This window comes from Canis lupus, chromosome 37 (genome assembly GCF_011100685.1).
Source record: "Canis lupus familiaris isolate Mischka breed German Shepherd chromosome 37, alternate assembly UU_Cfam_GSD_1.0, whole genome shotgun sequence".
In the NCBI taxonomy this organism is placed as follows: domain Eukaryota; kingdom Metazoa; phylum Chordata; class Mammalia; order Carnivora; family Canidae; genus Canis; species Canis lupus.
In genome coordinates, this window is record NC_049258.1 from 17,586,277 (window position 1) to 17,610,961 (window position 24,685).

At 34.3% G+C, this 24,685-nt stretch overlaps 1 protein-coding gene and 1 long non-coding RNA gene across 15 annotated transcripts in view; one reads left to right on the plus strand and one right to left on the minus strand.

Moving 5' to 3' along the window:
* UNC80 (unc-80 homolog, NALCN channel complex subunit) overlaps nucleotides 1–24,685 on the plus strand; it is a 215,364-nt gene that overhangs the window by 69,196 nt on the left and 121,483 nt on the right. For all 14 annotated transcript variants that reach the window (XM_038585614.1, XM_038585623.1, XM_038585612.1 and 11 more), the window contains exons 20-22: nucleotides 704–810; nucleotides 2,582–2,678; nucleotides 9,067–9,239. In XM_038585614.1, the coding sequence (XP_038441542.1) occupies nucleotides 704–810; nucleotides 2,582–2,678; nucleotides 9,067–9,239 (377 nt within the window). The remainder of the gene's footprint in view (nucleotides 1–703; nucleotides 811–2,581; nucleotides 2,679–9,066; nucleotides 9,240–24,685) is intronic.
* On the minus strand, nucleotides 13,150–24,582 carry LOC111094332. Its single transcript, XR_005385320.1, has 2 exons — nucleotides 24,513–24,582; nucleotides 13,150–13,338 (listed from the first exon to the last, which is right to left on the minus strand). It is a non-coding gene; the product is annotated as an uncharacterized LOC111094332 (long non-coding RNA).

Consider the following 24,685-nt stretch of genomic DNA (forward strand, 5'->3'; position numbering starts at 1 on the left):
TGTACTTAGGGGAAGGAAGAAGGAGAGCACTCTAAGTGGTAGCAATAAGATTTGTAAAAGTATTAGGAGGAAGGGAAGCAGAAGAATTGAGATGAGGAGAAGAGTGCCTGCATGACTATGATAGAGCAATAGAGAGTAGATAGAGCATGTGAACCTTGCAGGTAAGGTTGGCTCTTTGTCCTACTGCCCTATATAGCCCAGGTGGATGTTGAGCAAGGGAATAATGCAAGCAGGTTAACTTTTTCTAGAAGATCACTGCATGGACAACATACTGGAGGGAGCACAAGTGGTTAAGAGAGACCAGATAGAAAGCTGTCTAGTAGTCCAGGCATAAGTAATGGAAGCTTAGACTGGCTGGTGACTATGTACAGAGAAGTGGGCAGATTTGAGAAATACCTTGGAGCTAAAACCAACAGGACTTAACTGGAACATGTGAAAAGTGTCAAGGAGAACCGGATGGATTGTGGTTTTATTCACCAAAGAAGCCAAAATTCATTTTGTCCTGGTTTTACTCAGTCTTGTTATTTTATAATCCCATACTGAATATTCAAAGCATGTACATTTTGAAAATCATTTGTTTTCACTTCAATTTACATCAAGCCATGTAACTTTCATTACTTTTTTAGCACATGCTGACATTTGTGTTTAATTCATTTGGGAGAAAATGCTATACTGGCCTAACTTTTCAAAAATTATTAAATAGGGAACTGGCTGAAGCGGTCTTCCCTCTCAGGCCTAGCAGATGGCGTGGAGGACCTTCTGGACATCAGCTCTGTGGACCGCCTGTCTTTCATCAGGCAAAGCTCCAAGGTAAACAGGACATTGCTTATGTAAGAGAATGTTGGAGTCGCTGATAGAAAAATGTCAGGACCAAGAAATGCTAAACACCTGGAGGGGCCAAACAAGAAAGAATTGCAGAAACTGTCTTCAAATTGAATGAAGTTTGGAAACTTAAATGAGCAATGAAAACTAAGATATCTAAGTAGTAGGCTATTACGGAAAAGAAGAAAAGAGTAACAAAAAATTTACATAAGATTATAATGCAGATCTATAGATATACATAGGTATTATTTCCCAGCTATTATAATGTTTTAACTTTATATTTTATTTATTTTTAGTCATTATTTTTTAATTCCAGTATAATTAATGGACAGTGTTATATTGTTTTCAGGTGTACAATATAGTCATTCAGTAATTCTATGCATTTACCCAGTGCTCATCACCATAAGTGTACTTTAATCCCCATCACTTATTCCTACCACTGGTTGCCCCTCTGGCAACCACCAATTTGTTCTCTACAGTTAAGAGTCTGTTATTTTGTTAAGTCTCTTTTTTTGTTGTTTTGGTTTTTAGATTCTACTTGAGTGAACTCCTTTATCTTTCTCTGACTGGCTTATTTCATGTAGATTATACCCTCTCTATCCATCCATGTTGTTGCAAATGTCCACTCTCACCACTTTTATTTGACATAGTACTGGAAATCCTAGCCACAGCAATTGGACAAGAAAAAGAAATGAAAGGCTTCCAAATTGGTATTTCCCACCTATTTTTAACTTTTAATGTGTATGTGAAATTCTTGTCATAGGAATGCAATAGGATGCAATAATTTTCTAATGATTCTCTTTATGTATTCACACACACACACACACACACACACATATACACATACACATACACACACTTCATCCTCTTTCTACTGCTTTTGTAACTAGCTTAACCATTCTCCCTATTGAAAAGGATAAAGAAATTCAGGATGATTTTTTTCATTAAGTGCTTCTTCATAATACTTAAGCATTGTAGCAGCATACTATTCGGAAAAGGTAATGATGAAATCCATTTACTACAAGAGCCTTCCCTGTGCATGATCCATGGCCTGGTCACTATAATTTCCAGTGTATGGTAAGAGTTATATTTCTTTACATTCAGATCATTTGCTTCTATTCTTTCTGCTTTGAATCACACTAAAAACAAGTTTTCTTATGTCTTAATAGTAATATTTTGAAATTATAAAAAATACATCAACCTTATAAGACATTTAGAAAATACAACTCCTCTTTCACATCCTTTTTGCTAAAAAATTGGCCTAATATTGAGGTCTGTAGCCTCCTTGCTTGCTGAAAAGTTTAAGTACTTTTGGCCTAAAGGCAAGATCTAGAGCACATTTTAATTCTTAGGAAAAAAAAACCCAGATATGTTATTTTACTTTAATTATAGAGTATTTTATGAATTAATTTATACTTGTTTTTTCATAAAGAAACAACTGTGGTGTTGTTTGTAAAGGATTAAAATGGTTTGCTGTTCAGGAATTTGAGTTTGGATTTTATCAGAATTAAACTCTAAGAATATCTCATATATTCACTGAATTATTTTCATGGTGCCTGATTATTTACTTTCAATCTATGACTAGATCCTCCTTCAAATTACTCATAAGTGATATCTTTTCTCGTACACTGGAATAAACCATACTGACTGACTAACCAGATGGGGAAGTCAGAAAACTAAAGTAATCTTCATATTACAAACAACTTATTTTTCAAGGCAAGGGTTAGTATAAACACAAAGAGTTGCCTTTTTTTCTCAGGTCAAATTTACCAGTGCAGTGAAGCTTTCCGAAGGTGGACCAGGGAGTGGAATGGAAAACGGAAGAGATGAAGAGGAGAATTTCTTCAAGCGTCTTGGTAAATGTTGTGCAGCCTAAGAATTACATCTGATTTTCAACACACAGAACAAAAATTTGATTGGATAGAGTGGTCCGTTTTCTATTTCCATCTATTTCATATTCATTTCTCGTGTGTGTGTTGTACTGCTATATATAGCTTCTCAATATCTTATCAATTTTGTTCAACACACATTTATGGAAGCCCTACTGTGTTCCTCGTTCCATGGTAGATACTAGATTTACAAAGAAGAGTGAGAGACAGTCTCTTCTTCAGTGTCTATCCTTTATTAAAATCTAAGAGCTTTAAAGAACCTTCAGATTTCCATCTACCTATCTACTTAGGAATTCTGTACATTATATCCCTGAGAGGTGGCCAGCCACCCTCTGAACACTTCCACCGAAGGGGAGTCTATTACTTCACAAAGCAGCCTATTCCAGAACTAAACAGTATTAATTGTTAGAAATTGTTAGACAATCTTTCCTAATATCCCAAAAGTATACTCATCCATAAATTTGATTTCACTGGTCCCAGTTAAACAACCTTGGCCACACACACACACACACACACACACACACACACTGCTAGTTTTGCCTTTTATCTATTTCACATTCTCTCTTTTGATCTCACTGCCGCTGGTTGAACATTGTTGATTCCTTTTTTTCCCCTTACGTGGAAGAGTCTCTAGACCCATCACCATCCTGATTCCATTTTATTTAGTGTTCCAATTAGATGATATACTTTACAAAATGTGGAGCTTCAGATGGAATGCAATACATCATATCTGACTTCAATCTGTGTAATAAATAGTGTAACTATTAAGCTCTAGGGATACAGCAAGTGTATGAGCACAATTTAAGGTTGCATTATAAAGTTTTATATCTCATAGTTGGCTTGTACTGAATTTGGATTAACTTTTACTAGCTCACCTCCACATGAGTGAATACCATGCTATATTTTGGTATAGCCATTATTAATTCTTCATCTCAAAAAAGATAAAATGTATTATTTCATTAACTTGGGAGGTGGTTAAGTCACATGCCCAGGAAAGGTCTCTTGAGAACCCAAACCAAGTTGAATTTAGAATTTTTTTCTTTTTTACAATTGTGCTATAAGGATTCATCTGCAGAGACACACATTTCCCTGTTTTCATCCAAACTGTTAATATTATTACTGACAGGTCAAATACAAATATATAACTCCTGTGATACTTCTAGTTGACTTTTATTAATTAACAATTTGTGGGTATAATTTTCAGACAACCATATACTTAGTTTACTAGCAATTAGCAAACACTCTCCCATTTCATTATAAAAACATCAGATTTTACCAGGAAATATCTCACATCTTTATAACTCTGTCTAAAGGAAATATGCAGCTTAGTTCAATATAGTGTATTCTTCATGAAACCACAGTGATTCCTTTGATTACTTTTTTTTTTATCTCATTATCTCTTACAGAATTTGGCTAGGACATACATCAAACTTCTTAGTCTGTGGTTTCAAGAAACTTCCTAACAAAGCAAGACCTTTGTCATTTTCAGTCTTTAGGGACTCTTTTCACTCCTCATGATATTTCAGAGAAGATACACCTAGCATTCAGAGACATCAGAATTATAAATAGATTTTTATGAGGCTTTTTTTGAACACTAAAGAGTGTTCTTCGCCTGGAAAATGTGTTAGCTGAATGGCATTTGACTAGTACTGTGATTACATCTGTAAATTCTTTCTGTGCCCCGCCATGTAATTTCATGGAACTAAGAATTAACTCAGAGGAGGGTCTCTCACATTTGGTGTCTCCTTAATGAAAGCTTTTCTGCACTTAGGTATTTGCGAATTTTTCTCGTTGGTGAAAAGGATGAAAGCATAATTGAGTTGTTTACCTTCCTTTTGATTCCCTTACATCCCTTTCTTCAAGAAATAGGCCAATATTTTTAGTCTTATTCTTAACATGTTATCATGAGAATTTCTTGTAAATCTTTTTTATTCTAGATTTTTACCCTATTCCTGCAGATTTCAGCCAATGTTTTATATATTCCCTATATTTCATTCACAAAAGGAAAGACTTGGTATGGAATATTCATAGAGTCTGACTCTGAGATCAGTTTGTGTCAGCTATACCTGAAGTAAAATAGTCTCTGTGTAACTAGAAGACAAAACCATAAAATCTAAGACTGATATCTGGAATTTTATGTGCTTTTAGACTGGCAAGAGAAGATAGCTTGCATGCCAACATCATTCTTTGTCCATGTTCTCTGGCTCCTTAAAAATTATAAAAGGTATTCTGTGAGATAATTCCTTTGGAATCTTTTGCAGAAGCCAGGTATCCTCAGCTATTCTAAAAAACAAAAAACAAAAACAAAAACCTTTAAAAACCCCATTATCTGCTAATCTTAGTACATTGTAATTTGCAACAACTCCTGCCCTTGGCCATGTAAGCATTTATCTTTGAGCCTCCTTTAGCCTTTTTTCCCATCTATCTTATTTATTTCCTTCCTTCCTTCCTTCCTTCCTTCCTTCCTTCCTTCTTTCCTTCCTTCCTTCCTTCCTTCCTTCCTTCCTTCCTTCCTTCCTTCCTTCCTTCCTTCTTCTCTTCCTTGCTGCCCTTCCCCTTCCCTTCCTTGCTTTCTTTCCCTTCCCTTCCTTCTTTGCAATTTGTATGTATAAATGATTCCTATGCATCCATTATAAATGTATTGGTTTTTTCTTTCTCAATTATTTTAATTATATACTGTTTCTGCTTCTTTAAAGTTGCTATAAAGAAAGCAAACATCAAGCATTCTTACTTTCAAATATATACTCAAACTTCACTGAGTTAAGATCAAATGCAAAGCCAATAGAATTTCTTTAATCTAAAAAATATTAAACAAATGAAAAATACATCTCCTGAACATTTAACAGAACTGAAACTGCATTCATAACCAGCTGTCTTTCTTCTTTGTTTTCATATTCACTAAGAATATTTCATTTTAGAGATCATGTGGTCTTTATTTGAGGGAAGATGTTTTATTAAAGCAATGTTGTTTTCAATCGATCAATAAAATTTACTGAGTATCATCTATGTGCTCAGCTCTGCCATAAATTCCATGGGAAATGCTGCTTAAAGAAATACTGTATTTTGAAATATCCCTTCTTAAACTTAACAGATCATAAAAACTGTATTCTATGTAAATTTATAAGTGATACCTCAGTAAATTTAATGTAAAAAAATAGTAAATAAATGCAACGAGAATGTACTGAGACTAAAAAATTAGGCCTTATGTCCAAGGAAGCCAAGAAGCATCCTTATATACTAGTAAGTTTATATAAAAGACGAATAGAAGGTGCGTTTTACAACCAAAGTACTTTTTAGCATTTCTTTTACTAGTACAATATGGAATGCCAACTGGGAATAATTTTACAATCAGTTTATAACATGTACAATGTTGATTTATTTCTTACCATAAATTACTCTGACATAATCTCTACCTTCAGCAGTATACAAAATTCTGGCCTCCTTCAACATAAACAGTTGGGTATTCTGGGGATGCAATGTGACATAGCGGTAAGAGGGTAGGCTGATGGTCATCAGGTCTGGATTTGAATTCTGACTTCATAACTTTCTATTGCATGAACTTCGTCTAAGCTATTAACCTGTACCCTCTTTCTGTATATATTTATGTTCTTACTGCCCTGTTCTCTCCCCTTCTCTTTTTTTGATTATCTTTAAGGCTTTATCTTATAAGGCTGTTACAAAAAATAAATTATAAAATATTTCATACAATACTGAACACATATACTAAGTACTCAAAAATTGAAGCAGATGCATGGCTACCCATTAATGCCACTATAATGCAGTGGAGATTTTCCATTATAATTAGCTTTTACTTATAAGCATTATTCTTATGCCTGAGATCATAGGATTCTACTGTAATGAATATCCATCATTCTGTGAAGCAAAGAAGATAAAGTCTTCCTGACAAAGATTGTTTTGATCACTTTTCTTTTCATTATTTTATTTAGGCTACTTAACCATATTGTTTCTGAAGTTCTTTTTATCAGAATGGCACTTCTGGTAATATTAAATAACCTTCTTTTAGAATTCATTATCTTGTCAAATGAGTATTAAGAAAAATGACGAAAAGCTTATTCTTAATGTCTCCTTCAATAAGATGATGGCAACTGTTCTTAATAAATTGGTTAATAAATTTATTTGGGCTACGTGGGTGACTCAGTTAAGCCTCTGCCTTTGGCTCAGATCACAATCTCAGGGTCCTGGGATGGAGCCACACGTTAGGCTCCCTGCTCAGCGAGTGGTCTGTTTCTCCGTCTCCCTCTGCCCTCCCTCCACTCATGCTCTCTCTCTAATAAATAAAATCTTTTTTAAAAAGAATAAGATTGTTGATCATACATCCTGTCTTATATATTCTATCACAACTTTGAGGCAATTATTACCTAGTATATTGTAAATCTTAATTATAGTAACAAATAATAAAACAACTGTATTCATTAAAAAGAAAGACATTTGAGGTCTGTCTTAAATTCAAAGTTTAAGGGACTGCTAAGGTTATAATTTCTTTTGACAGATGGGATTTCCTCTGTGTAACTTAAAGGACTATATATGTATGATTGATAAAGTTACATAGAGGTAGGATAAATCACAGGAAGTTACTGGTTCTAGGAGTTTTGATAATGTTCAGTGAATAAATAGCTACCTTTGCAAGGCAACTGTCTAGAAACAAGGCCACGTAGGAAGTATTGTTTCTATACTGCAGCTTTTCACTATACGCCCTTCGTCATTTAAGATTCTGTCTTCCAAATTTTTTCCACCATCAGATTCTTTGTGTGCTACTTCCTTTTTGCAAATGATACAGATATGCCACACTAATTGGAAAAAAAATACTGGAGGTGTTGAACATGGAATTTTGAAAAAGGAACATTTGCATCTGAAAAGGAAATATGCCCATAAGGAATGAAAAATGGGAAATTTCAACAATTATTTTATTTTATTTTTTTAAAGATTTTATTTATTTATTCATAGAGACACAGAGAGAATGAGAGGCAGAGACACAGGCAGAGGGCGGAGCAGGCTCCATGCAGAGAGCCTGACGTGGGACTCGATTCACGGTCTCCAGGATCACGCCCCGGGCTGCAGGCGGTGCCAAACCGCGCTGCCCTCAATAATATTTTAATTATGAGGCATTATTTGTACTTATTAAAATTTTCAAACATATAGAAAAAGTAAAAAGAATGGTTTAATGGATCTCAGATATCCATCGCCCATTTGTAATAATGACAAAAATGTCTATATTTGTTTCATCTATCCTTTATGGTTTTTAAAAAATATTTTATTTATTTAAAAGAGAGAGGCACTCAAGCAAGAAGAGCACAAGGCAGGGGGCAGAAGGAGAGGGAGAAGCAGACTCCCCGCTGAGGAGGGAGCCTGATGTGGGACTTGATCCCAGGACACAGAGACCATGACCTGAGCCAAAGGCAGATGCTGAACCAACTGAACTACCCAGGCACCCTGATATTTAGGTTTTCAAAAATGTACCTAGGGATAAAAATGATGAAAAATGATACTTTATATCATTGTTTAAAATATGTGATCCTTAGACTTTCTGCATCAATAACTCACAAGGAGTGTTTGTTAAAAAAGCATGAATAGCCCCCAGGCATGGAATCAAAATTTCTAGTGATGAGACCTGATATTCTGTATTTAATAAGCTTCAGACTGATTCTTATTCATAGGCGCTTTAACTATGGAAAAATAAGGGTGGGAAGGAATCAGTGGTTCCCAAATCTCTGACCACAGTGCTGGGTCAGCCTGATTACATCATTATCTTCTGGGCGGCTTACAAAGCGCAAATTTCGATACTCTATTTCTAAGAATTCTGATTCTGAAAGTCTGGATGAAATTCAGGAACTTCGTAGGTAATTCTGACATATAGTTAGGTTTGGAAATCCTGGAATTAAATGACCAAACTCTAAGATTCTTTACGTCTCTAATAGTCAGTGATTCTTTGTGTTGTAACTGAGATATCAATTTATGGAACATATATGCAATTGTGCAGTGATTCCATCTTTGATAAAAATAGAAGTTAGCTGTTGATTACAGGAAGATCATTTTAAATATACTAAGAGCTCCTGCCAGTTTTAAAGAGGAGACCTGGTAGCAAAATGATCAGATCCCATATTTAAATATTTATGTAAAATTCTACATTTGCATATACCATGTGTCACCAGATTCCCAAAAGTTTATGGTGTGTCTAAATCAGGCATTGAGCTGGAAATGAATGAGATGGAGTCAGGGGAAAAGCTTTCAGGCTGACACTACAGAAAACATGTTGTTATAACTTTGAAGTTCTTTTCAATCTGTGATCCATTGTATTTTCTTTCTTTCATTCCTCCACCATGGGAAAAACCTATAGGTTGCCACAGTTTTGATGACCATCTGTCTTCCAACCAAGATGGTGGAAAAAGCAAAAATGTTGTGAATCTTGGAGCAATCCGACAAGGCATGAAGCGCTTTCAATTTCTGTTAAACTGCTGTGAGCCAGGGACAATTCCAGATGCATCCATCCTGGCAGCTGCATTAGATCTTGTAAGTTTCTGGAAGACTTTGCCCACTCTGTCTCCTATTACAATTAATACTGCTAATGGAGGAAAGCATGAATTTCTAATCCTAACCCTCTCTATGGAGTTTTTTTTTTTTTTAACTGTTCATGCTTTATAGTTTTCAGAGTACAGGTCTTTCACCTCCTTGGTTAAGTTTATTCTTAGGTACTTTTTTGGTGCAATTATAAATGGGATTGTTTTCTTAGTTTCTCTTTCTGCTACTTCATTATTAGTGCATTTTCAATCTGCAGTGCTACAGATTCCTGTATATTAATTTTGGATCCTGTGACTCTACTGAATTCATTTACCAGTGCTAGTAGATTTTTGGTGGTCTTCAGGGTTTTCTATATATAGTATCATGTCATCTACAAATAGTTAAAGTTTTACTTGTTTCTTACCAATTTGGATGCTTTCTATTTCTTTTTCTTGTCTGATTGGGAAGAAATGGCTGGGACTTCCAATACTATGTTGAATAAAAATGATGACAATGGACATCATTGTTTTTTCCTAATCTTAGAGGAAAAGCTCTCAGTTTTTTACCACTGACTATGATGTTAGATGTGAGTTTTTCATATGTGGCCTTTATTATGCTGAGGAATGTTCTCTTTAAATCAACTTTGTTGAGAGTTTTTTTTTTATCATGAATGGATGTTGTACTTTGTCAAATGCCTTTTCTACATTTATTGAGATGATTATAGGTTTTTGTGGGGTTATGTTTTTTTGATTTTCTCAGCATTAATTTTAAAAGGAGGAAGAAAGGTGATGAGGTGAAAGAAAAGGGAAAAATTTAATAATAAATATGCACCGGGAAGTAGACTGTAGAGCATCATGATTAAAAGGATGTGAGGGCTCTGACATTTACTAGCTAAAACTGTAAAATAAAAGTAGGGCTAATAATAATCCTCTGGCTAAGTGTGAGGATTAAATGACACATTAAATGGAAAGACCTTATGGGAGTGCTTGAAATACAGTAACTGCTCAATAAAGTATGCCATTATTATTTTTTTATTATTATTAGTTTTATGTCTGTCATGTATTAGTACTTAAACATCTTTGAGTCTTGGTCTAGTTGTCAACTGAAGGAAAGATATAAAAGGAAGGATAAATTGAATTGTGCAAAAGGGCTTTGAGCATCATATGGTATTATATACACATGTAAGGGATTAAAGAATATAAAATGGATCTAGTTTAGAAAGGGTTTCTTGGGCAGCCCAGGTGGCTCAGCGACTTGGCGCTGCCTTCAGCCTGGGGCCTGATCCTGGAGACCTGGGATCGAGTCCCACGTCGGGCTCCCTGCATGGAACCTGCTTCTCCCTCTGCTGCGTTCTCTCTCTCTCTCTCTCTCTCTCTCTTCCCCACCGCCCATTAATAAATAAATAAAATATTTTTCTTTAAAAAAAGAAAGGGTTTCTTTTGGGAATGCCTGGGTGGCTCAGTGGTTGAGCATCTGGCTTTGGCTCAGGGTGTGATCCCGGGGTCCTGGGATCAAGTCCCACGTTGCCCTCCCCACAGGAGCCTGCTTCTCCCTCTGTCTGTGTCTCTGCCTCTCTCTCTGTATCTCTCATGAATAAATAAATAAATAAATTTTAAAAAAGAAAAGAGAAAAGGTTTCTGTCAAGTAAACTAGGCCCAGATATAATTTTTCAACTCAGTGCCTCAGTTTCCTTTATTTACCTCAGATTTAATAAACTCTTCCTACATTATATAAATACTGGGTACAGGGATCCCTGGGTGGCTCAGTGGTTTAGCACCTGCCTTTGGCCCAGGGCCTGATCCTGGGGTCCGGGGATCGAGTCCCTTGTCGGGGCCCCTGCGTGGAGCCTGCTTCTCCCTCTGCCATCTCTGCCTCTCTCTGTGTCTCTGTCTATCATGAATAAATAAAATCTTAAAAAAAAAATAATTGGTACAATATACCAGGTAAACATCAAGAATAAAGTCTTTTAGTTTCTCTTTTAAAAAATAAAAACTAAATAGACTTTTTTTTTTTTTTTTACAACAAAGAGCTTAAAGCCTGCCTATAAATGATGACTTTTCCAGATTTTACAGCATATGGACAAGTGACCATTGACCACTCATATTTTACCTTGGAAAATCAACCAAATCTGATAATAACATTATACCATTTTTGTGTGACATTTGCACGCTTTGCTATCAAGCTAGTTACCATCAAGTTAACGTGACTTCACTTAAGCCTGAAATAAAAATACCACTGTAATCACCCAAAATGATGACTTGTTATATAAGATTTTTCAGTCAGTCTCCCATTCCTGGATGTTGTCCTTTGTGAATGTTCATAAATTCCAAAATATTCAGTGTGCATTGATGCATGCTATGGTGACTATAAAATGTAGGGAATCATGAGCCTCCAGGAGAGCTGAGGCTGATGGTAATTTATCAAAGAGCAAGATGCCTGTCTAAAGCAAAAGAGTTTAACAAGGCAAGGAGCCAATCCCTTGTTTTCTAAGCGGGAGAATGGTAACTAGCCTGTCATTCCTTTGAGTTATGCAATGATTCTTTTTAATCACTATTGACCTATTCCAAAAGGAGCAAATTTAAATAAATGTAAAAATCCATAAGAAAAGGCCAACAATTGAACATTTAAATAATGGGTAGTAAGTACATGAACAGCCATTTCATTAAAAATAATAATACCCAACAAAGTATGCCCCATCTTATTCGCACATAAGAAATACACATTAATATGTCCATAAATTCCTTTAACTATCAAATTTGTAACTATTAGAAAGTGTTGACAATGTATAAAATATCAGATACTACTATATGGTGTTAGTTAGTGGTGGAAGCAGCAGGATTTGATTAGGGAATAGGAGAAGTCAGAATAATAGGGTAATAGTGGGAGGGCAGTAATGGTGAGTGGAGTGTTTCGTGACCCCTCCCTGCATAGAAATAATTTTAAACTGGATATAGTCACAGAGCAGGAGCAGTTCTCTACATATTAATTATACCAAATGGCTGGATGGTGGAATTTTAAAAACCCGGACTCAGTGTAGCTTAAAAGAAACTCATCATATAGTAATTAATTAATTAACTCAACCAGTATCTGTTGAGAGTTTCTCATATGCCATGCAAGGTACCAGCTATTAATAGATACAAAAAACTCAACCTGTTTGAAAGTTTCCTTATGAAGATTATTTTTGCATAGTGATCTATTTTATAGAATTCTTAGTGTACATTTTAAGGCTGATAAACTAATGATTAACATTTATTGTGTACCTACTGTTTTGAAAGGAAAAACAACTAAATTTGAGAAGGACCAACTAACAGTCCAGGGCTACACAGACAGCAAAAGAGAGACCCAGGTTAGATGTACCTCTGTATTCAAAGACTCTATATTTTATACTCTATCAAATTGACTGTCTCATTAAAAAATTGTGTGAAATCACTAAAACATGCAAAAATAATAAAGCATGTATTTTATACATGATAATCTAAATGTAAGTGAGAAAGTGAAAATGACCGACGTTAGTTGAAAAATTATTAAATTCACAGTAAAATTGTGCATTAGCACTTTATAGGTATTTTAATCTGTAATGTTCCAAAGGTACCATCATGTCTATCTTTGTCTCAATCCTAGTGTCAGAGCTACATTGGAAGATTTTTAGTAAAAAAAAAAAAAAAAAAAAAAAAGATTTTTAGGCAAAGTAGAGAATCAAATTTCCTAAGCAAGCCTAATAAGATTAAGTAAAATGATATTATTTCAACTTGTTGAAAAATTGATAGAAAGATACAGGCACAGCTTGCCATACAAATTGGAGAATAATGGCTTGATAGTATTGGGACAACTATTAGTCAAATAAGCACCTGATGACAGAAATAACAGGTTGTCCTTTACAAGCCCCACTCTTTCAGATACTGAACTGAAATCTACACATGAATGTATATTATACAGTGAACTTTATTGAGCAGCTCTTTTCATTTAAACATTTCCATATGAGACAACAAAAGCCCCAAGAGCCAAGGTGATTTTGCTCAAGGTCACATATGCCAGTCAGTGCTAAAACTGGGTTCAAAACAAAATCTTCTGATTCCATTTAGGATTTTTATAGCAATAGCATATACTTTCTCTGTAAAAAAAAAAAAAAATATATATATATATATACACACATATATACACATTATATAAAATATATACTTATATTTTATATTATTTATTTGAAAATGAGTATCTCTTGTACATTGAAAATACACTTAGGTGAATATGGTCTCTAGAATAAAGAAGATTATAAATGATTTTTAAGGGTCCCAAAGCATTTGGATCTATTAAAAAGGTTCTTTAACACATGAATACATGATGAATTCATAACCAGAAAATATAGGAGATCTTCAACTTTAAAGATTCACACCACATATTCACTCTCTACACCAGTGATTCTTAACATTTTGGGGACATAGACTCTTTTAGAATTGGATGAAAGCTCTGGAAATTTTTCCAAGAGAAGTATACTTATAGAGAAAATTTAACATATATTATCAGGAGGTTCACGGACTACCCCCACCCCCAGGACCATCCATGAAACCAAAAATGTTAAGAACTCAATCTCAGTTAATGGCAAAATGATTATCTGGCAAAATGAGACTCCTTATTCAAGTAGTTGGAATGATTACTTTTATTAACTTTTATTGATGATACAAAAACAGTAATGTAGGAGGCACTACATGGAACCCTTAGGATTTATGTAAGATATGTGGGCATGGGAGATATATGAGGCATGTCACAAAGAAAGCATATGAGGATTTGAAAAATAATCCCAATAGAACAAATTAATACTAGTTTCTGAATGAAGGTTATTTTAAGAGGAATATTAATGAATTCTTTGATAATCAAGTCTCTTGGGTATTGAGATTTCATTCCCTCTTACAAAAGGGTTTTATGCCTATCTGACTTCTAGCAGCTGTAATGCTTTTAGTTTTCAAGGAGATGAGATTACAGAAGTTTCCAGGTATAAGTACACTCTGTTCCTGACTAGAGTTTGACTCCAACCACTAAATTGGACTGAATCCCATTGAAAATTTAAAATATTTAAAAAAAAAAGAAAATTTAAAATATATTTTACTTCCCCAAAGTAAGGCTATGCCCTGATAGTTACCAAATCACTAGATCCTTCTTTCTTCCTTTCCTTTGGAACCTACTCTGGCCCTGCTTGACCTTCTCAATCTTATAAATATCATGGTAAGAAATAAAATAAGGAGATTTGATGCTAACAAGCAGTATCTTTTGAATCTCAAAGTAAAGAAGCATTTTCTGATCATTGTAGATGTCCAGTGATAAGGTAGCTCTATTGAGAAGTAATGAGCTCTTTGCCGCTAGCCTGCATTCAGTGGAGGCCATTGTACAGGGACCTCAAAAAAGTGGGTGGTTTGTAGGATTTCCTTTCATATCTGAATCTTTGATTCTAGCTCAAGGCCAAGGAGTGTGCAGAGGTCACAGGTCAGAATTAGTAAAGGTTTAAAGGAGTTCAGTAGGGGCGTCTGGGTGGCTCAATAGTTAAGCTTCTGACTCTTGGTTTCAGCTCAGGTCATGATCTCATGGGTTGGAGGATTGAGCCCCACATTGGGCTCCATGCTCAGAAAGGATCTGCTCGAAGATTCTCTCTACCTCTACTCCCATCCCCCCCCCAAATGAATAAATAGTTTTTTAAAAAAAGTAAAGGAATGCAGTATTCTCCATCATCAGACAAAGAATCCAGGTAGAACTAGTTGGGTTGAGTGAAAGGGATAGGTAGACAGTGGTAGTTGTGGTGGTGCCAGCATTGGTGGTAGAAAATGACAATAGTAATATTTTCATTATACTAGGTAGTTTATAAAGCATCTTCACATTTATTGCTTGTTTATAAGTGGAAAGGAACCAGCCTAAGGAATAGCCTCCCAAATAAGGGCACACTTAAATCCATTTTCTCAAGTATGGAAAAGTGAAGAAACTGAAGTCACCAATGAATTCTAACAAGCATACTGTCCTATGTGCTTGAATCAAAGTAGCATTCTGTGTTTCCTGTCATTTGCACAGGGATGACAACCGTGGTTCTTATTTGCTCATCTGGGTTAAGAGTTTCTCGGGTTTACTCTAACTTTCACAAATGTCTTCTATTACATGTATTTTTGCCTTTTGTTTCCTCTGCATTTGACTTCACTTAATATCTGATTTCATCTGCTTCCTGTCTTTGAGAAAGGTCCTGCTGTTAAAAATGTGTTTTGTATGTTTTACAATGTATTTGTGGTTTTTGTCATGTATGTATATGTGTATAAATATAGGTAGAAGTGTCTATATTTCTATCAAAAATATGAGTTTAGAAATATATGGAGAGGTAGGTATAAATATAAATGACAAAGATAGATGCACAGATGCAGATATGGATAACAGATACAGGCATGCTTATAGATTCTGCCATTTTGTCAGATAGGACTGGGGAAAAGAGGGAAAAACAAATGTGTTCCGTTTCTCCTCACATTCCATTACACCACTTTCTCCCATCTCTCCTTTAGTGTTTTCTTTTGTTGGGTGTTGCATTTCTTTTTAAGTGCAGCTTAAATGCAATTTTTGCAGTATGACATGATTTTTCTTTCAGAACAGTTTTATTGTTTTAGTGCCTTAATTAGGAATGTTAATGTGACTTTTTCAAGTTTGCAGTTTTCTTCAGAATTGAAAATACTGTTAAATGAAAGAAATATTAGAAATGTCCATGTTCGAAGTCTTGCCTATCTGCAAGTTTTATTTTAAACAATTCTCTTGTCACTGTTGCCGTGACTACTAAACTTAGGGGTAATTGGTTTAATTTAGAGTCCAGCACAGCTCTTCCTCACACTCTTTCTCTTTAGTACAAATTTAATAGAAACAACTGTAAGGCATTTTAGAAAAAGCATGTTTTAGAAAACATTTTGTCTCTAGGTTTATGTAATCTATAAGCACAAAAAAATAGTAAAAAACAGTTCAAACAAAAGGGATTTGTTTTCTATATATTTCAGGTGAAATATTCTAGCCCTTTTTATTCAATTAAATATGACATGTACAGACACAGTGTTTTCTAATTTATTAGCATGATTAGCACTGATAATAGTGTCGGTTTGCATTAGGAACAATTCCATGAAAACAAGAAAGTCCATGATATTGTAGAATTCTCTCTATTCTGTGGGCAGTGAAAACCTAATTCATGGTAAATTATATAGCCTTGTAAATAGCTTTAGGGATGATTATATAATTTTTCTCCAAATTGGGGCACTTTGGAGAGTGAAAGGGGATGCTATCAATAATTATACCAGTTAAACAGACATAAACTGAAAACCTCCTGGTGAAAATAGGTAGAGTCATACCTTTCAGTTTCACTGCATCAAATTTTATCCACTAGGGGCTTACCATCGCAAGACCACTTGGTAATCAGTGCAAATTAACTCTTTCAAGAAGATAGGAATATATGCTTACTAGGAGCAATCAGAGTACAATCATATTGTGTTCCCTTTTGAATCATGAGAAGATTGAAACAATTCAGTAATAAAACTAAATCATCAAATTATTCACTCGATTCTAGTGGTATTCCTATATTATTGAGTTTTTTTAAAAGATCCTAACTATGAAATGTAGCATAAAGGTAATATATTTCATAAATATATACAGTTTCAGAGAAAAAAATTGATGTCACATATCCACCACGACCTTAAAGAATAGGACAGTTCCACTTTCTTTAAAGTCCCCTGGATTCCTTTCCTTAATTACACATCCCCTACCTCCATGTGACACTGTTCTCTTAAAGTCTGTTTTAATCTTTCCTGTGCTTTGTTTATTTTACCACATGAGCTTTTATCCCTTGGAAATATATATTTAAAAAAAAATAGTCGTGAAATTTATTTAACTTAAATCATGCTATACTCTTTTTGTTCGACCTTAAGTCTGAGTTCATCTTTGTTGATGCTTTTTTTATTAATACATTCATTCTCACTAGTGAATGATATTTGTTTGAATATGCCATACATAGTTTATATGTCCATTCTGTTAGATGGACATTTTTATTTTTTCAAAATTTTTGCCTATTTTGAACAATGTCTTCATGAGTATTACTGCATATGGGTCTTGATTCACGGTTTTCTAAATACACCTCGGGGTGGAATTAGTGAGTCATAATTTTACTACATGATGCCAAAGTGTATTTCAAAGTAGTTGCAACAATTACTGGCACCAACACTGTAATAAAAGCTCCTGTTGCTCTGTGTTCTTGTCAACGCTTGTATTATCCAACATTTTTATTTTTAATCATTGAATTAAAGGAACAACACTTTATATTTTCAACCTGAAGTCTGAAATCTTTTCTTTTCATAGGTCTGTTTACCATTTATGTTTCACTTTGGTGAAAGATCCCATATTATGTTTACCTTTTTATTGGAGGATTATTTAACTTTTTATTGATAATTTTAAAAGAGTATAGATTTTTGTCAATAAGAATCCATTTTCTGTTTTCTATGTTGCATCATTTCCTATTTCGTGGCTTATTTTATTTTATTCATTATACTAAATTTTAATGAAGAGAAAATTTTAGTTTGATTCATTAGAACTCTCTTATGGCTAGCATTTTTTTTTACAACTTTTTAAAGAAAATCCCTAGGTCATATATATATTCTTGTATTTTCTTCTAAAAGCTTTAAAGTTTACATTTCATTACTGAAGTCTTTAACTAGATTACTGTGTGATTGCTTTAAGATAGGAAATTGTTTTCTTCCCTTTTTTCCACATAGAACATAATTATCTTAGGATAATATATTACTAGTTTATACTTTATTCTCTGATGTGCAGAGATTTCATTTCATTCATTGTATTATCTTAAGGATGTGTCAGGTTTCCATAGATTCATGAGTGTAATTCTGAGGGTTTGTTTTTTTCTGCTCCATTTTCCTTTTACCCAGAGTAAAACTACTCTGTTTTAATAGCTAGAACTTTTAAAATCACCTAAGCTACTTTATGGCTCTTTGCTCTTCTGTGTGAATTTTATAATTAGGTTGTCAGGTTTCATGAAAATCCTTTGATTTATTCTTGGAATTATATTGAGTCCACTGATAAATTCAGAGATATTGAATTTCAGTTCTGAATTGATTAGCCAATCACCTCAACTATACTTCTGAGTCAGATCAAGTAATTTTAGTTTTTTTAATTGTCAGCTGCACCTACATTTTCATATTTGGTGGCATAAAATTTGTCCTAACATTTTCTTATCAGTTCTTAATTTTGGCAGCATTTGTAGTAGATTATGAGAGTTTTTTCTTGATTAGTCTTGCCAAATACTTGTCAATTTTATTGCTTTTTTAATGACCTTGTTGAGTCTATTTTATCTTTTTCTCAAATTCATTTACTCCTGTTCTTTTATTTTCTTCTCTTGCTTTGCATTCATTGTATTATTCTTTAGCTTATTGGTCAATTGTTTAGCTAATAATTTTATTTTTTCTTTCCAAATTGAGCACTTAGCTATTAATTTCCCACTAAATACTGCTTTAACTACATCCCATAAATTCCAATAAGCTGTATTTTTATTTATTTAGTTAATTTATTTTTAAGTAATTTTTAATTTCTTTAATGATTTCCTTTTTGACCCATGAGTTATTTAGATGTATATGTGGATGTTTCAGTTTATAAATTCCAAGTTTTTGTTAGGCATCCATTTGTTATTGACTTGTAACTTTATTTTTACTGATTATTTGGAATTAATTTATACATTTTATGAACTAAACTATCAATTTTCATAAGTGTCCCATTTGTGGTTGAAAAGAATATGTAGTCTCCATCCAGTTGTTGGGTTCAGCATTTTGTATTCAAATCTCCATTCTTGGGCAGCCCAGGTGGCTCAGCAGTTTAGCGCCGCCTTCAGCCCAGGGCATGATCCTGGAGACCCAGGATTGAGTCCCATGTTAGGCTCCTTGCATGGAGCCTGCTTCTCCCTCTGCCTGTGTCTCTGCCTCTCTCTCTCTGTATCTCTCATGAATAAATAAATAAAATCTTAAAAAAAAGAACTCCATTCTTCTTTACTTCTTGATCTGTTGATTACTAAGTTATGTTTAAGTCTTCACTTGATGACAAATTTGATGACATTTATACTTGTAGTTCTGACCAAACAGCAGTTTGAAGTGTGACAGATAAAAGGTATGAACCTTTTATCACTATCTAGTGACCCAGTTTATTTTCAGTAATGCTTTTTACCTTAGATAGATTTTTCTCTAACACTAATACAGCTGAAACCATTTTATTATGTGAGCATTGGCTCGGTATGTCTTTTTTTGCCAATCCTTTACTTTCAATTTTTCCACATCTTTGTGTTTTAGGGGTGACTTTCATAAAAAATAGATATTCTTTTTATACCACTTTAACAACTTCTTCCCCTGGAAAATTTAGTCCATTTGCACAAATTATGATTGCTGATATAGATTCACTTCCCTTTTTCTGCCTATTTATCACATTTTCATTATTTCATTGAGTATATGTTCTTGTTTCTATTTCATATCCTCTTTTAGATTGTGTTAGGTTTAGTTTTTTTTCTATTGATTTGGTTTGGTTTAGCATTGTCTTATTTTGCTTCAATAGCTTGGAAATCATTATATTCTCTATTTTTTTAAATTACAGGTTTAAATGAAATCTAAAATTAATATCTTTACTCTTCTCTCAAACTAAAATACTGTAGAAGGTTTTAACCCTAGCTATTGTTTGAGATTTAATTCTATCTTGTTTTTTGTTTAAACATTGACAAAGTAGACATTATTTTTATTGATTTTCAGGAAAATTATTTTAAAATTTACCCAAAAGCATATTCTCTGCTCACCATTTCTCTGTGCATCTCATACATCCCTCCTAAGTTCCGTCCTTCTGAAGGAGACCTTTCAGAAATTTCTTTAGTGATGATCAGTTGGCAGTAGCTCTCTCGCTAACAGTTCACTTGAAAATGTCTATTTTGGTCTTATTCTGAAAAGATAACTTTTGCTAGAATTATAAGTATAGACTAAGATTTTCCTTCTGTACATCAAAGGTATTATCCCATTGTCTTCTGGCTTGTCATTGTATTATGTATGGGAATATATATAATATAATCTGCCCATCCTCCCCAATTGCTTTTAATGTCTTCTCTTTACTTTTAATATTTTTCAGTTTCACTGAGATGTTTCTAACATATTTTTCTTAGTTGAGATTCATTAAGTGCCTGAATTATGTAATTAGTATATTACATCTCTTCTGGAAATTTTTCAGCTATTATCTCTTTCAAGATTATGGTTTTCACATTTTATCTAATCTTTACTTCTATAAATTGAAAAGGTATGTGATAGGTCTTAACACTTTATCCTCTATTTTTTATAACTTCTCTTTCATATTTCTTATTTCTTTCAATCTATATCTTGAGTGGGTTTCTGAGATATCTCTTCCATTTCACTTTGTCTCTTTTCACTTTGTTTAATCCCAGGGTTCTTGACCATGAGTAATTTTGCCCACTGAGGGACATTTGGCAATGTCTGGAGGAATTTTTCATTGTCACAACCTGATGATGACTAATAGAATCTCCTGGGTAGATACCAAAAATGCTAATAAACATCTCATAATACATAGAACACTCTTCATAGAAAAAGAATTATCTGGCCCAAATGGTCAATAGTGCTGAAGTTGGAAAAAAACATGATCTAATCTGTGTTTTAATCCATATATTGAGGGATCCCTGGGTGGCGCAGTGGTTTGGCGCCTGCCTTTGGCCCAGGGCGCGATCCTGGAGACCCGGGTTCGAATCCCACGTCGGGCTCCCGGTGAATGGAGCCTGCTTCTCCCTCTGCCTATGTCTCTGCCTCTCTCTCTCTCTGTGACTATCATAAATAAATAAAAATTTAAAAAAATCCATATATTGAGTTTTAAATTTCAAGTGCTACTTTTTATCTGTAGAAGTTTTACTTGATTCTTGTTTTAAAAGTGCTTGGTCAACCTTGATAACTTAATTTTTCATCATACTTTCAATACCCACATTAATCTTTAAATGTATTTGATTCACAACAGTGCCAATAATTGCTGTCTTTGTGGGTTTCATTCTATACTTTTTTGTTTCTTCTCTTACTCATGGTGGATTTTTTTAAATGTATTTTTTATGTGAACTTAAATTCTTGGAATATTGTCTGTGGGAATTCTTTAAGACCTATGCTAAAAGCAGTGTTAATTAGTGTACCAGTAATATCATCATCATCTGTGAGCATGTTTGAAATGCAAATTTTCAGACCGTCAACAGATACACTGAATCAGAATCTCTGGAGTGGGATCATAAAAACACTATTTTTTTATTCTGTATTGCCAAGTGACTTTAATGCACACTCAAGTTTGAAGATTTGAGAAGTACTGATTCAAAGTATTCCTCCAGAGAGGATTTCCATTTCTTTTCTCAGGCATCTGGAAACATCACCAACCTAAAACCATTTTTAAACTCTTTTGGGGGAGGAGGTAAAGGAACATGGAAGTAGTACCATTCTAAACTTATAGAGGAATGTGGTATTTTGACTAGGAGTTCTCATAAAAGAATTTTTTTTCCTGTTTTAAACAGCCAAGCCTAGTCAGGCAAGCCTATTTCGGTGAGGTAGATCTTTTTCTTACTCACCCACTAAAGGTGACTCTCACCTGGCATTTTGGCGTATGAATTAACCTCCCACTGTACTTGGGCCCAGACATTTAACTCACTGCCCATTGAAAACCCAGGGTCTAGCCTCTTCATAATCGGTAGAAACACTCAGGGTAATTATTCCTATGCTAGCTGGCACCTGTCTCTCTTCCCCACCCAGAATTACAAGTGCTTGTCATTTCTACTCTTCAATGGTCTCTTATCTTGTGTTAGAAACAAAAGCAAAAGCAAAGTGAAGAAATTGAGGGAATATTTTATCCAATATTTTAGATGTCTAAACCATAGGAAGTTCATCTTTAAACCTAATCCATCATATTGTCAGAAACAGAAGACTTTGTTTTTTATAATACTTACCCAAAATATTAGTGTGATCTGAGTAACTATTAAAATGGCGAGCCATCTAGACCATGTACTAAAAAATAATGCCTGCCTCTAGTCTGACAACTGAATGATTTCAGTTATCCACAGCTACTGTGGAAATGAGCAGGGGCAGAGGCAGCCTGTCAGTTACTTAATGATCTCAGTCAGGCAGAGAATTCAATACAAACTAAGTAATAAATACTCACAAACACATACCCTCCAGCAAACGAGCTTCCAATGCACACTAGGACCCACAATAACTGCCTATTCCCATTGGTCTTAAATAAGTAGGTATCCTGCACCAGCAAGAGCTTTAAATTTTTTTCTAAGGCAATAAAAATATTATGTAATTCCCCAGGGACCAACATAAAATATTCAGTCTTTTAAAACAGTTCCTGTCCAGTGTTTTATGTGAGTTTTCAGAATCAGGGCTTCTTCTCACATAATAAGTTTAGATATAGTCCTTCAGGGAAAGGAATGTATTGCAATTATAACCTTCAATTAACCATCGTATCTTGGTAACAATATTTTCTAAGTCCCCAGGCAAAATAAAGCACGGCTGTTTGAATTAGTGTTCCAATTCTCTCCTTCACTTTCATAAAGGAAACATTCAATATACATAATGATCTTATAAAATTCAGGAAAAAGTGACAAAGGAAGTCAAGGAAAAGTAGGCAACACTTGAAGTTTTCTCGTTGAAGAATGTTAGAGAAATCTGTGCTGTGTAATGACATTCTTATGACATGTAACTTTAACTGAACAGCTCTGTAGTCATTGCAGAGAACACCTTATGTAAGAGTAAACCATGTGAAATTGTTAGTATTCAACTATTTTTGACCTTCAAATCTACAAATTCCATAGGATTTAACCTAATATTTTAGGCCAATCTAGTCTTCCCAGTTAAAATTGTTTCTGGATTGTCTGAAACTATGAAGTTATGCCATAATTGAATTGAAGCCACTCCATGGTATTATGGAACATAAAAAGGTGATCTAGCAGACATGCAAATAAGAACTTTAAATATGTCTACTTATCTTTCAGGACTACCAGTAAAAATTCTCTGTGGTATACCAGTGGTATCAAGTTTTGTTTAGATGTTCGCCTTTGACTATGTCCTGATACTCTGTGGTTCTTTTCATCCATGCAGCGTTCTTCTGATTCATTTTTCTCCATTTGTGCTGTTTTTCTCTGTGATGTGAATCCATCCTTATCCATTCTGTCATGTCTCCATTTTTTGCTGTTTCTTCAGATTGCGCTGAGCTATAAGAGGTAAGCTCCATCAAAAGAGGAAAAATGGACTCTTCTTTGTGTCCAGGAAGAATCTGTTTTCCAAGGTATTCTATAACCCTGCCCCTAAAAATCAATACTTTATAAACTACACTTTGAAAGGAATTTATAAGGGAAATAATTCCCCTTAGCCACATCCACACTAGAATGCTTCGAATGTTCTTTCATACACAGTGTGAAGTCAGTACTTCTTGCTAGGTATCTTCTATCAGGATCATAGTAGAGTCCGTAGCTTTGTAGAGTCCTCAACAACTCCCTCATTGTCTGTACAGTAAAATAGACACTACAATACCCCCAGAAAGTGCTATGATTCAGTGCCATCTTGATGATGGGTTTCAAGCCTGTTTTCATCTACCAGATTCATAAAGATTATAAGGGCAATATTTGAGTTATTCTATGTCTCATTCCTCAATGTAGAGAGTGACCTTTCCAAAAGTTACCTGGTTTTAGAATTTACATGGATCAAATTCATCAGATAATAACCAATCTTCCCTTTAAGATTGTGCTGCCTAGTTAATGGGAATTATTTTCATATTGATCTCAATTGCATTTCTAAACTTTAGGATTTCCTAGGGCTGATAACTACTAATATCTGAGTTTTATTATAACTTGTGTTTGAAAGAAAATCAAAATTTCTTCTCATTCAAAATCCCCTGAGCTTCCTAAGCAAATAAAACTTTTTTTTCCCCTGAAAAAGGCAAGCCAGTCTACATAGAAAAACTCACAAAGCACGATTTAGATTTTTCACTCCTCTATCATTAATCTTCTCAGTGTCATCTAAAGTTAAAGGCAATAAAAAGATCCTCTGTCCCATACATTTGAGTAGGTTGAGTTTCACCCTTGGTAATCCTGTAGGAGCCAGGGTCTGTGACATAATGCTGCCTCGGCAGTAATTCTGTCTCCCTGCCATTAAGCAATGAATCCCATTGCCTTATATTGAGAATGTGTCAAAATCTGATGGGCTAAGAATACGCATCACTCACCTTGCCTCCAGACTGCCACACATTTTTAGAGACAGATGTTCAAGCCTTTTCCAGACACAGATTAGCATACCTGAGATGGTTAATAAAATAAATATTTAATACAAGAAAAGAGTGTAGATATTTAATCTATTTGTTATGTACTGCAATATTGATAGGTTTGATGCAGAAAGTCA